The sequence below is a fragment of the Tenrec ecaudatus genome, chromosome 2, assembly GCF_050624435.1.
Source record: "Tenrec ecaudatus isolate mTenEca1 chromosome 2, mTenEca1.hap1, whole genome shotgun sequence".
In the NCBI taxonomy this organism is placed as follows: Eukaryota; Metazoa; Chordata; class Mammalia; order Afrosoricida; family Tenrecidae; genus Tenrec; species Tenrec ecaudatus.
Genome location: NC_134531.1, coordinates 170,314,134 through 170,325,158, shown reverse-complemented (window position 1 = coordinate 170,325,158; position 11,025 = coordinate 170,314,134). Strand labels below are relative to the sequence as shown.

At 55.0% G+C, this 11,025-nt stretch overlaps 1 protein-coding gene and 1 long non-coding RNA gene across 7 annotated transcripts in view; one reads left to right on the top strand and one right to left on the bottom strand.

Moving 5' to 3' along the window:
* Window positions 1-4,983: 4,983 nt before the first annotated feature.
* Window positions 4,984-7,494, bottom strand: LOC142439500 (uncharacterized). Its single transcript, XR_012782859.1, has 3 exons — window positions 7,156-7,494; window positions 6,375-6,466; window positions 4,984-5,058 (listed from the first exon to the last, which is right to left on the bottom strand). It is a non-coding gene; the product is annotated as an uncharacterized LOC142439500 (long non-coding RNA).
* A 176-nt stretch (window positions 7,495-7,670) lies between these two features.
* EBF1 (EBF transcription factor 1) overlaps window positions 7,671-11,025 on the top strand; it is a 470,411-nt gene continuing 467,056 nt past the window's right edge. For 4 of the 6 annotated variants that reach the window (XM_075541905.1, XM_075541904.1, XM_075541903.1 and 1 more), the window contains exons 1-2: window positions 7,671-8,612; window positions 10,547-10,703. In XM_075541905.1, the coding sequence (XP_075398020.1) occupies window positions 8,479-8,612; window positions 10,547-10,703 (291 nt within the window). In that variant the 5' untranslated portion in view covers window positions 7,671-8,478. Of the gene's footprint in view, window positions 8,613-8,988; window positions 9,469-10,546; window positions 10,704-11,025 lie in introns of those variants that run through there. The other 2 variants (XM_075541906.1, XM_075541907.1) reach the window with 2 other exon arrangements.

The window sequence follows — 11,025 nt, the reverse complement described above, 5'->3', positions numbered from 1 at the left end:
AGCTCAGAATCTCCCCTAAATTAAAAAAGTAGAGATTTTGTACTTTCCAGAATAATAAACACTTTTATTTTTATAGTCTGTCTTTAAGTCTTTGTAAAAATCTACAAAGCAGAAGAAAGGACGAGAGTAAAAGTCTGGTGATTTACTGTTTAATTACATCTCTCCCCTCAGCCCCTTAATTTTTATAACAGAGCAAGGTTAGCATTAACACCCCAACCACAATAAACTAAACATATTTTATGTCTAAGATGAAAATGAAGATATAATAGTGAGATAATTTCATACAGTATGGTGAAATTTATATGACAAGGAGTGAATCAATTTGGTGTTTTGAAATTTAGTTTTTAAAGCTATCATTGACAATTACACGCTGTTGTATACTATATTATATATAACACTATCAAAGACTTCAATTTCCCTCCCTTATTTATTCCCCAGGAGAAAGAATGGGCTCTCCACTGGTAGTAGTCACAGTCTGGGGAACTCACAAGGACAGATCTACCCTGTCTCATAGGGTAGCTATGGGTTGGCATCAACCCAACAGCAGTGAATTTTTTGTTTTATTTAATCCTCACAGGGGACCTACTTTTACATGGGCGAAATTGAGGATTGAAGAGGTTAAAATGACTTGACCAAGGCCGCCTATCCAGTTAGCAGTGAAATCATTTTTGAGGCTACAACACTGTGGTGACATTTCAGCAAAGTATCTGATAATTGCATCTTTTTCTAGCTCAGTGTTCTAGGCGCAGAAGGGCCTTGAATTGTACACTCTCAATTATTTGTGAACACGTGGAAGCCTATTCTCTGGATGTAGAATGGAGGGTCCAGGCTCTCTAGAGACCTTGAACAAAAAATTTTTTCTCTTGAGGCTCAGTTGCTTCATCTGCCAAAAAAAAAAAAAAAAAGTATTGGTTGTTTGGCTGGGAAAATAGGATGCGAGAATGTAAGGTGTGCCCTTAGCACACAGGGCATTGCATAAGATGCTCCACAGGATCTATCCAATAAATAATAGGTTTTCCTATTGCTCAGATAGCAGCAGCTACCATCATGGAGGTCCCTGTCTAAGGAAGTGGGAGGAGGAAAGGCGTGTAAACCGTGGTTCCCCGCTCCAGTGCTACGCGAACGCTGAGGGGAGACGAGGAAAGGCAGGAGGGACTCTGGGTGGTCGGGCACATTTCACAAAGCGGGTAGTGGTTACCTGTGAGGATGGCACAGGACCAGGCCGTGTTTTCAGTTCGGCTGTAGGAAACGTAGGTTCCCTATGAATCAGAACCGACTCTAATGGCACCTAACAACCAAAGTTGCGGCGGCAGGGAATTTTGCAGCGTGGGAGAGAAAAACGTGGAAAGGGAATGGAGAACCAGGAGTGGGAACTTGGGGCCCTCCGAGCCAGAGAAGCCCCACCCTCGGCGGCCGGGGAACATGCGCTGCCGGCCGCGTGGGGGCGCTGTGGCTCTACGAAAGCGGGAGGCCTGGGCTCGCAAGTCGCCCGCTCGCGCGGTGCGGCCTCAGAGAGGCGACAGGAGCCTCTCAGTGGGGTTGGCACTGTTCACACCGCAGCCCCCAAATGGGGACGGACACACGGGCCCAATTTAAAAACAAACAAGGGAGCAGTCGGGAAGCGGACCGAGGGCACCGAGCGTCAGAGACTGCCCGGGCGGTACAATTGGGACGCGGAACTGTCCAGCAGGGACGTAACCCTCCATCAGTTGGCCCAGCCACCCGAGTGGAGCCGGCCCCGCGGCGCCCAGGCCCAGCTGGGGGACGACCTTGGCCTCGGCGCCGCCCCGCTGGCTTCGGAGCCCAGCCGGCGAAGCTGGTCCACCCTGGGGCGCTCGCATCCCGCCTAATCCTTTTTCCTAACTGAGGGGGACTTCTTTGCAGGCTTTCACGCGCGTCCGTGTGCACACGACCCACACGTGCTCCCAGGCGCACAGCCAAGCACACACACACACACACACGCACATACACACAAGGCAGCACGCCTACACTTGACCCATGCACACACCCAACGCACACACATGCCCACCGTAGTGACTCAGTGTGCACACGTACCTCCTCCTCCCACACGCGAGCATCCATGAACCCAGGGGTTCACTCACTTCCCCGCACACTCGCGCGCTGCTCAGGCCCACACACCGACAGGCACGCTCACTCTTGCAGGCGTGTTTGCACGCTGAATCACAAGGCCGCGGAGGACCTTGCGTGTACACCCCACCCACACCACCACCCCCTTCACCTGTACCCTGCCAGAAAAACAGCTTCTGGAACCTTTTCGCCTTCCCTGCCCCTCAAGTTGGCCTTCAACACTCTCCCCCGCCTGCTCTACGGGTCCGTTTTGCACTTACTCCTCTGCGCGCCCCACCCCGCCGACCTCCCTTCTTTGCAGGCCTCAGTTTCTTCCATCAGCATTCGCACTGCCGCAGACGTACTGATTTCCAACCGCCGCCGAACTCCTTTGGGGGCTAGAGGTCGGGAGACGGCGCCTTGCCCGTAGATCCCAGGCCCACCGGGCCTGGTGGCTGGAGGCCGACGGTCGAGCTGTGGTCGCGGTCCATGGCGGCTTTGGATTCAGGGATGGGGCACTGTCCGCGCTGGTTTCTTAGGCTTGGTTGAACTTGAGCTTTCAACTATTTAAGGTCAAGTCAAACCAGCCGTCTTTCCCCTGCGTGTTTGCCCTCCGACGGGTGTCGCAGCCCCCCCACCTCCCGCAAATGCCCGGGTTTGTTTCGGCTAGGCGAAATTGCCTGGCCCGGGAGCGCCGAGACAGCAGCCAGGGTTGGGTCCAGAAAAGAGACGAGATCGACTCACACGTGTGGCAGAGCCAGGGTTGGACTGGCATATCCCGGGCGCGTACAGTCGCTGCCCGCCCTTGTAGATGCGGGCGCGGGCTGCTTCGGACTGCAAGGATGCGAATGTTGTCTGTGCAAACGTTAGCACTTTCCAGAACCTTGCCACCCCTTCCTCTTTGTCCGGAACCCTCCCTCCATTCTCCCCCGGGGAACCTCACTCCAACTCACCCCCTCAGCCCGAGCACGGACCCGCGCCGCCGCCGCTGGCTGGTTGGTTTGGCGTTAAAGTTAAGAGACAGACTCATGGGTTCAAATTCCTGCTGGGCGCCTTTCTCAGCAGGGTAGCGGTGGTTTCGCTAGGCTCCCCAGCCTCAGTTTCCACCCCTGTGAAATGGGCCTGACCGTATCTGCATCTTCAGTTGGCGTGGAAGTCCAAGTGAACCTTTGCTTAGAAGCCTTCTATCAAAGACATCTGTTGTTACCTGGGGGTCGCCCCAGGGGAAGGCTGGTCCTGGGGAAGGTTGGTTCGAGCCCTGACCCAGGCAAGGGTCCGAGGCCCACTCCGCGCTCCCACGCCCAAGACAGGGCGCCCCCTTTTAGACTGCCCCTCTCTGCTTCTTGCCAGTCTTGGGTGTCTTCGTCTCTCTCCCAACTTCACTTTCCCTCTTTGTTTGCCGAGGGGAGGGAGCCTCTGGGGTGGGAAGCGTCCTGGAGACCAAGCGAGCAAAGGCGGTGGGGTGGGGTGGGTCCTGAGGAGGATTAGGGGTCGGAAAAGGGATCAGAGTCCGGATATCCGGTGGAACCCGAGCTTGTGGCTCCCACGAGGTCCGAGGGCAGCGGGTGCAGGTCCTGGAGGGGAAGGGTCAGGGCTTGGCGGGTGGGCGGGTGGGCGGGTGCTGGTCCCCGGTCACCCCCGCTGAGCCCAGCGCAGGCCCTTTCGTTCCCAGGGTCCCAGGCTACTACCCATTCCTCTCCCTCTCCTCCTCCCGCGGCGCCCAGGTCGCGGCCCACCCCACGCCCGCCTCCAGGTCGCGTCCGGGAATGGGCTCCGAGGTTCAGGCGCGCTGTGCCTGGGAGCGACATTGCCTGTCCTTCCCGGCCTTGTCTCCCAGACCGGCCCTCCGCCGGCTCCCGCGTACAGCACAGGGGAGGGAAGGGGGCACTTTCCCGGGCCGAAGTCCTTCTAGGGGCGCGCCCTCACCAGCCGAACGCAGACTCAGAATTTTCTAGGGAATTCTGAAGGGAAAATTCTGGCCTCCTGGGGGCGGACGAACCGAGAAGATTCCCTCTTTTCCTGAGATGGTCGGGTTTGTCCTAGTTCAGATGAATTTATTTTGTTTAACCTGTTTTTTTTCTTTTCCTTTCCGTGGGTGGGGGTGGGGAAGCGGGTTATTCACCACCTGCGGCCCTGGAAGTTATTGTGGTGAGAAATGCCCCTTAGCAAAGATAATTGTGTTTCCTTTGCCTCCAGAATGTTGGGATTACCAAGAGTAGGAAGTTTTCAAAGCTGGGATGGGGTGGGGCTCACTGGGGCTTAGCTCACCAGGGGATCCTGGGGCTGGCTCACCCCTACTGTCTGGAGTGGTTGAGGGGTGTCCCACTCTCACCCCGCCCCACCCCACCCCCTGCTGAAGGAACCGGAGCCGCTCTGTCCAGAGGCTGGACTCCAAAGGACAAACCGAGCCTTTCCATTTGCCCCTCCACATAGGACCGCATGCCGCTGGCTGTTTGTGCCCCCCACACTCAGTTCTTTTTTCCTCTCCTCCTCCTATCCTTTCCTCCCCTCTCCCCTCCATCCTTCTTCCCTGGCTTCCTTCTTCCTCTCAGATAGGATGCATATCCCAAGCCAGAAATTTCCTAATAGACTTAAAATACCGCTTCCCAGGAACCAATTGGAGATGCTATGATTTTGCAGGTCTAGACAAAGCCTTGAACTCTGGGTTTTTAACAAGAACTTGTTCCCCCCACCCCCATTGGGTGAGAGAGTCACAGTTGGAGGTTACTAGGGTAAGGTACCCTAAAGGAGTATCACAGATAGCCTACAAAGACTAGACAATGCTATTGATACAGGGCTATTTATTCATAGGAGATGTGACAAGTATATATATATATATATATATATATATATATATATATATATATATATATATATATATATATATATATATATATATATATATATATATAGATGAAGCCAGTCTCAGCGCTCACTTTACAGACGCCTGCGATGCACATGCTCTGTTTTCTGAAGGTGGTCCTCGGTCTCCTGTGAGGAAAAGATGTCCAGGGGATTCTTTTGCAAAGTTTAAAATAGGAATGGCTTGTTCCGTGTTTACCAAGGGATTCTACCCAAGCAACAGCTACAACCCCCCCCCCCCACTCTTCTGCTCTCCCGAGTGTCACTCCAGTTTTCTGTCACTCTGTCTCTTTTTCACCTCTTCAGCCTCCTTCCTTCCTTAAACATTTATTACAGGGTAAGACAGCTGGGCTAAAAGTACACGGACACCCAGCTGAAGAGCTGTGCGCACACCTAAGTCCACTTTCCACCCAGGCGGGGCTATCTGTGGACTCTATGCGGACAAAAGGAATTAGTTCTGACAAAAGAGTCCCACTCCCTTGGCCTGACAGAGGTGGGTGTTATCTTTGTCATATTTCATTCCTGGAAAGACTGGCTCTGGAGCAGAAATTGGGCAGCTAAAGGGTTTTGGTTGTCATTTGTTTTTTACCTCTTAGCCAATTTTTTATTTGGCCAAACAGCTTGAGGGCCCCCAACAAACACATCCTTTGCAGAATGCCTCCAGATTCTGCATGACTTTCAGAAATCTCTATTGTGTGTCTCTTGCTGATCGTGGTTCTTGGAGAGGCTGCTTCTCTGGCCCCTATCCCCCTCTGCCACCCTCCTGTGTTAGAGCTCTGACCCTCATCATGGACTTGCCACACTAGGTCTTCCCTGGCTCATGGCACCCACCGATAGGCTGGTAGCCACTGCTTCCTGGTCGCCCTTCCTTAAAGGATCTAAAGGTCTAAAAACTATGCCTTAGTAAGTTGGAAGCTTTAAGAACGTTTCTGTAGCCCCTCGTTCAATAATGCCTTAAAATTCTGTGCACATGAAGTAGGTCCAGTGGCCTCTTGCCCCTCTAAAACTGCAGCCCTTGCAGTCTGTGACACCAGACTTCTCCTGAACACTTACTGTGCATGCCAAGAACTCTGACCAATGCTCTAGGGGCCTTAGAAGAGACCAGGCTGATGCTGCCCCAATCCCCAACCCTTCCAGGAGATGGTGCTCAGCATGCAAGTGGCCTAGATGAAATGGCATGAGAGTTGGGCATGCGTGTAGAGTCGTGTTTGGGGATGGTAGCCATGTACCTCAGGCCTGGAGCATATTCTTTCACACTGTTTAGGAATCAGGAAGGGGACCTCGCTCTCCTGCTCTGCCAAGAGCATAACGTACAACTTTTGCCTGTGTCCGTTCAACACGGGGCGGGCGTGTGTACTTTTCTATCACTTAACCCATGGGTTTCCTAAATCAATGGGCTGAGGAAGGCCTGTAGAAAGGGGCCTGCATTTCTGGCAGAGAATTACCCAGATAGAGCCGTAAGCAGATTTCGCTGTCGTCAGGGAGGTCCTCTGAGGGCAGTGACACAGTGCACTAAGTGCTTACTGGAGGCTACAACCTGCGTAAACACCAACAACAAACAAACAAACAAACGGTGGGGTGCATTACCCAGAAACATCTATTCTCTTTGCTAGACACAGCATTCATACAGAATGCTGCTTCTTTCTTTCTTTCTCTCTCTCCCTCCCTCCCTCCCTCCCTCGCTCTCTCTCCATATGGTAGGGACAGAAGTTGGGGAGGGTTTGTTCAGACACTCTTTTTAAGACAATGAATGAGGGAGGTGAGAAACCCTACACCAACTAAGCGACTAATCCGAGATAATATACGTTGCTCTTGGCTTGGTATAGTTACCTTACAGAAGAAAAACGAAAACTACCCTGGGGCAGGGGTCAAGGTCTGAGAATCGACTTTGAGAAAGATTTTTAAATGTACGCACAGCCCCAGCGAGAGAGCATTCATGTCTCCCATTCCACACTCCAAGAACTGCCTTAGTTTGGTGAGCGTGTGAGCGCGGACTTTGTCTAACGCCTAAAGGCGTCCGCAGGCAGCAAGAAGCGTTTGTGAGGCCAGAGCCCTCCTCCCTGCTGCCCGAGGACCTACCACGCCTGGCTGGCGGGCCCGCGCTCTGGATCCACCTACCCCTCCCTGTGTGGAGGCGGTGCCTTCCGCAGTCTCCTTGCCCCGCTGCCCAGACCACCAGCACCCACGTTCCACCCCACCACCCACGCGAAGCGAAGAGCTGGGCACCTGGGGCTCGCGTCCTGTATTATTCTGCCCGGACTCTCCAGTTTCCGCCACTTTGCCCCCGACGTCCCCGAAAAGCAGAGGATCCACCCTGGGAGGTCGCTAGCGGTGCGACTCCAACGCGCTCAGGGAGCGGCGGCGAGGATGCTAGGGGACCGCAAGTGGTCAGAATGACCAGCCCAGTTCAATTCCCGGGAAGGATACCCGCTTCCCTCCATCCCTCGGCCCACTTCTTTCTCCTCGCCCTCTCCTTTGCTTCCTTCGGTCCCGCTTCTCCCCAGTCTAGAAGCGGGTGCTAGCGTTCCCTCGCTCGCCACTTCGCAAGGAACTTTGCCCGGCTCCCCTTCGCCACCCGGAGAGGGATGTTAATGAGGGAGCGTGGCCCCGCGAGGCGAGCCGGCGGGCTCCTGAACTGCGATTGGCTACGACGAGGCGGAAGGATGACGTTATGTAAATGAGGGGGCGTGACACAACGGCTGGCCCCGCCTCCTCCCTTTGGGGTTAGTGTGCCTGTGTTTAGCTCTGGGGAGAGTCAAACTGGATTCCATTGGGAAAGCCTGCAAATCACTTCTATTTTAGCAAGGAGAAAACAGAATCTCCATCCCGCAGGGTCCACCCCTCTCTCTCTCTCCCTTCCCTTTCTCTCTCTTTCTCTTTCTGTCTCCCCCTCCCTTTTCTCTATCCCTCTCCCCCCCTCCCCCCCACCCCACTCTCCCTCTCTGGTGTATCTGTCTACGGCAACCAGCGTCCTCCTCATCTGCACGCACTGAAAGGAAAGAAACATCTTTGGTTGGGAGAGAAGGAGAAAAAAAAAGGGAGAGAGGACAAAACTTGCCTGGTTGTGGAAAATGACACTTGAAGTAGCAAAGCCAGCAGCGCGAGTTGAGCCTATTGTTTCTTAAATTGCCATCAGGCTTTTTTTTCTTCCTGCTTCAAGTGAAGGGTACCTCTACAAAAGGAAACTCCAGCCCCTCCTGCCTCCACCGGCCTGTGATCATTACAAAAAAAACAAAAGCACCCAAACCAAAAATCAACCAACCAAACAACCCCCAACAGCCAAGCATACATCTCTGGTTTTTTTGCTCTTTTCGTTGGATTTTCTCTTTTTTCTTCTTTTTATTTTTTTTAATGTTTGTGTGTTATCGCTCAGTTTTGAGCGAGGGTTTACATTTTTTTAAAAAAAATTTGCTCTCCAGACCGCTTTGATCTTCTAGTGAGAGTTCGTCGTCTCAAAAAAAAATCTCTGGCTGGCGTTTTTCTTTCCTTTTTTTTTTTTTTTCAATATTTCAAGGGGGAGGAGATTTTCCACAAGAAAAGGTTGTTTTCATGTTTGGGATTCAGGAAAGCATCCAACGGAGTGGAAGCAGCATGAAGGAAGAGCCGCTGGGCAGCGGCATGAACGCGGTGCGGACGTGGATGCAGGGCGCCGGGGTGCTGGACGCCAACACAGCGGCGCAGAGGTGGGTACCGCGCGGGGACCGCGGCGGAGGAGGCGAGCGGGAGAGCCGGGCGGCGGCGGCGGCGGCGGCGGCGGCGACTGCAGCGGGGCCCGGCAGAGTTGGTGCGCGGGTGCCCGCGCCCGCCGCTCCGCTACCTTCGCCGCCCCGGCTCTGCGCTCCGGGCCGCGCTACCCTCGTCGCCTGCGGCCGGAGATCCCGGAGCTGCCAGCGATGGGCCCACGCTTCGCCTGCACTTTTCTCTGCCTCGTCTGTGGCTGTTTTCATTTTGTTTTACCCAGAAGAGGCGTCTCGCCAGCATGATGTTAAATATCTGTGTTTTGATGTGATTGCTCATTCTTTTCCGTCCGTCTTTCCTTTTTAGTTCTTCTTCCTTCCCTTCCTCCTCCGTTCCTCCCTTCTCTTCTCTTTCTTTTCTTTCTCTGCCCGTTTCTTCCTTTTTTCTTTCTGCCTATCTCCCTTCTCTCCTCTTTAAGTCTCCTCTTGCCTCCTTTTCTTCACCATTGTCCAGCTTCCATCTCCTCTTTCCCCTCTTCCCCCCCTGCATCTCCTCTTTTCTCTCCCCATTTCTCCCTCGTGTCTTCTCTGATTTCCTCCTGTCTGGCTCTCCTGCCTTCTCTCTAGCTCTCAGCTTCTCTCCGCCTACCCAGAGAACAGTAGCTACCAACTTTCACCCTGACATTTCCTAAAACAGTCTTCCTCACGCCCGCTTACCACGGTTTCCTCTGGCCCCTCTCCCTCTCCCACCCTGAGCTCCCTGGATGCGAGGCTGTGTGGCCTAAAGGCACTGCCCTTGGAGGTTGACCTAGGGGAACTTTCCTGGGCACTCCCAGCTCTTTCCCGGGGCTCCTGGCCCCAGGTGAGATTGTTTTTTTCCTTCCAGTCCACCAGCTGGGCTTGGGGAAGTGGGGGACCTGGCGGCCACCGGCCCTGTCAGACTCAGAGAGTGCGGAAGGGGAAGAGGGAGCTGATAGATGATGGCTTCCCCATCTTTCAGGGCTCGGTGCAAGTATCCCCAACGCCAGGGCTCTCTGGTCAGAGATGGGGTGGTTGAGGCGGACGTGCATGTGTGGACTATTTACGTGTGTACACGCGCGCGCGTGTGTAGGTGTGTGTGTGCTGGACAGGTTGGGCTGTCAGCGGTTGGTTGCCTTGTGCCCCTGGCGCCCCAGCCTCCAGCCCTCCGCCGGCGCCTTCAGCCGCTAGAGCCGGTCCTTTGAATTTCTGGACTGAGTGGGGATTTCTGCGGAACCGCGAAACTTTGTCAGCACGTGTCTTGCAGAAACGCCCCTTTCCGAAAAACGACCACCCCAATCAGCCCAGTTTCCCCTTTGGACCCTTCTTCTCTACCAACTTTACCTGGAGTGGGAACTCAATGTGGCTAGAGAGGCCCCGGCACCCGCCTCGGGCAGGGACACAGGGAGGTTTCCCGGAGGGCGGTTCACCCAGTGAGAACCCCCGCGGGTTTTCCGTCACTTCCCACCTGTCCCGGGAGCTGAGACGGGAGATTTCAGGGGGTGGCGGGAACCAATTCTCTATGCGACCCCCCTTCTTTTAAGTTGTAAAGAAAGACTCGCTTCCGAGAAAGCGGGCTGACCTAGCCGAACGCCCCTTTGCCTAGTCCGCACAAGGCGCTCTTAGTGCAGCGTTAATGCCCCGGGCGCTGTCTTTCGGGAAGCAAACCCAAACAAAAGTTTTCCACCTCTTTGGGGAGTTTGGGGGACGCGCCTTACACTCGCGGGGGAGGCCGGGACACGCGGGGATACCGCCACCCATCTCCAACTGGGCCAGGGCGCCTAAGAGAAGAGGGGGGTGCCCAAGGGATGTCTAGGGATAGAGAAGGCGACGTTTGGGGGTTCGCGTGCGTGTGTGCGCGGTGCCTGGGGATGCGGGTCGGTGCCTGGCTTAGCCGTCTAACTGTGCGTCTTTGGCCGCAGCGGGGTGGGTCTGGCCCGGGCTCACTTTGAGAAGCAGCCGCCTTCCAATCTGCGGAAATCCAACTTCTTCCACTTCGTCCTGGCCCTCTACGACAGACAGGGCCAGCCCGTGGAGATCGAGAGGACCGCCTTTGTGGGGTTCGTGGAGAAGGAAAAAGTAAGTGGGCGCAGCGCCGACGCCCTGTGCGCTAGCCCGGGAGTCAGACCCTTCGCGAGAGGGCTAAGCTGCCACCTCTCATTCCCAGGTCCCAAGGCTCTTCCTGTCATGGGGCGAACCCGGGTTTCCCGCCCACGGGCCCTCCTCTGAGAAAGTTTGCGTGGAGACCCCAGAATCCGAGGGAGGCGAGCCCGATTCCGCGCTCCAGCGCCCAAGGCGCCTGGGACAAACGCTCCACGGCCTCCTGGCCTCGCGCGCCCCAGCCTCTGGCTGCCCAGGCTCCAGGCCCAGGGCCTCCAGGAGGGATGCTCGCCTGGCTCCC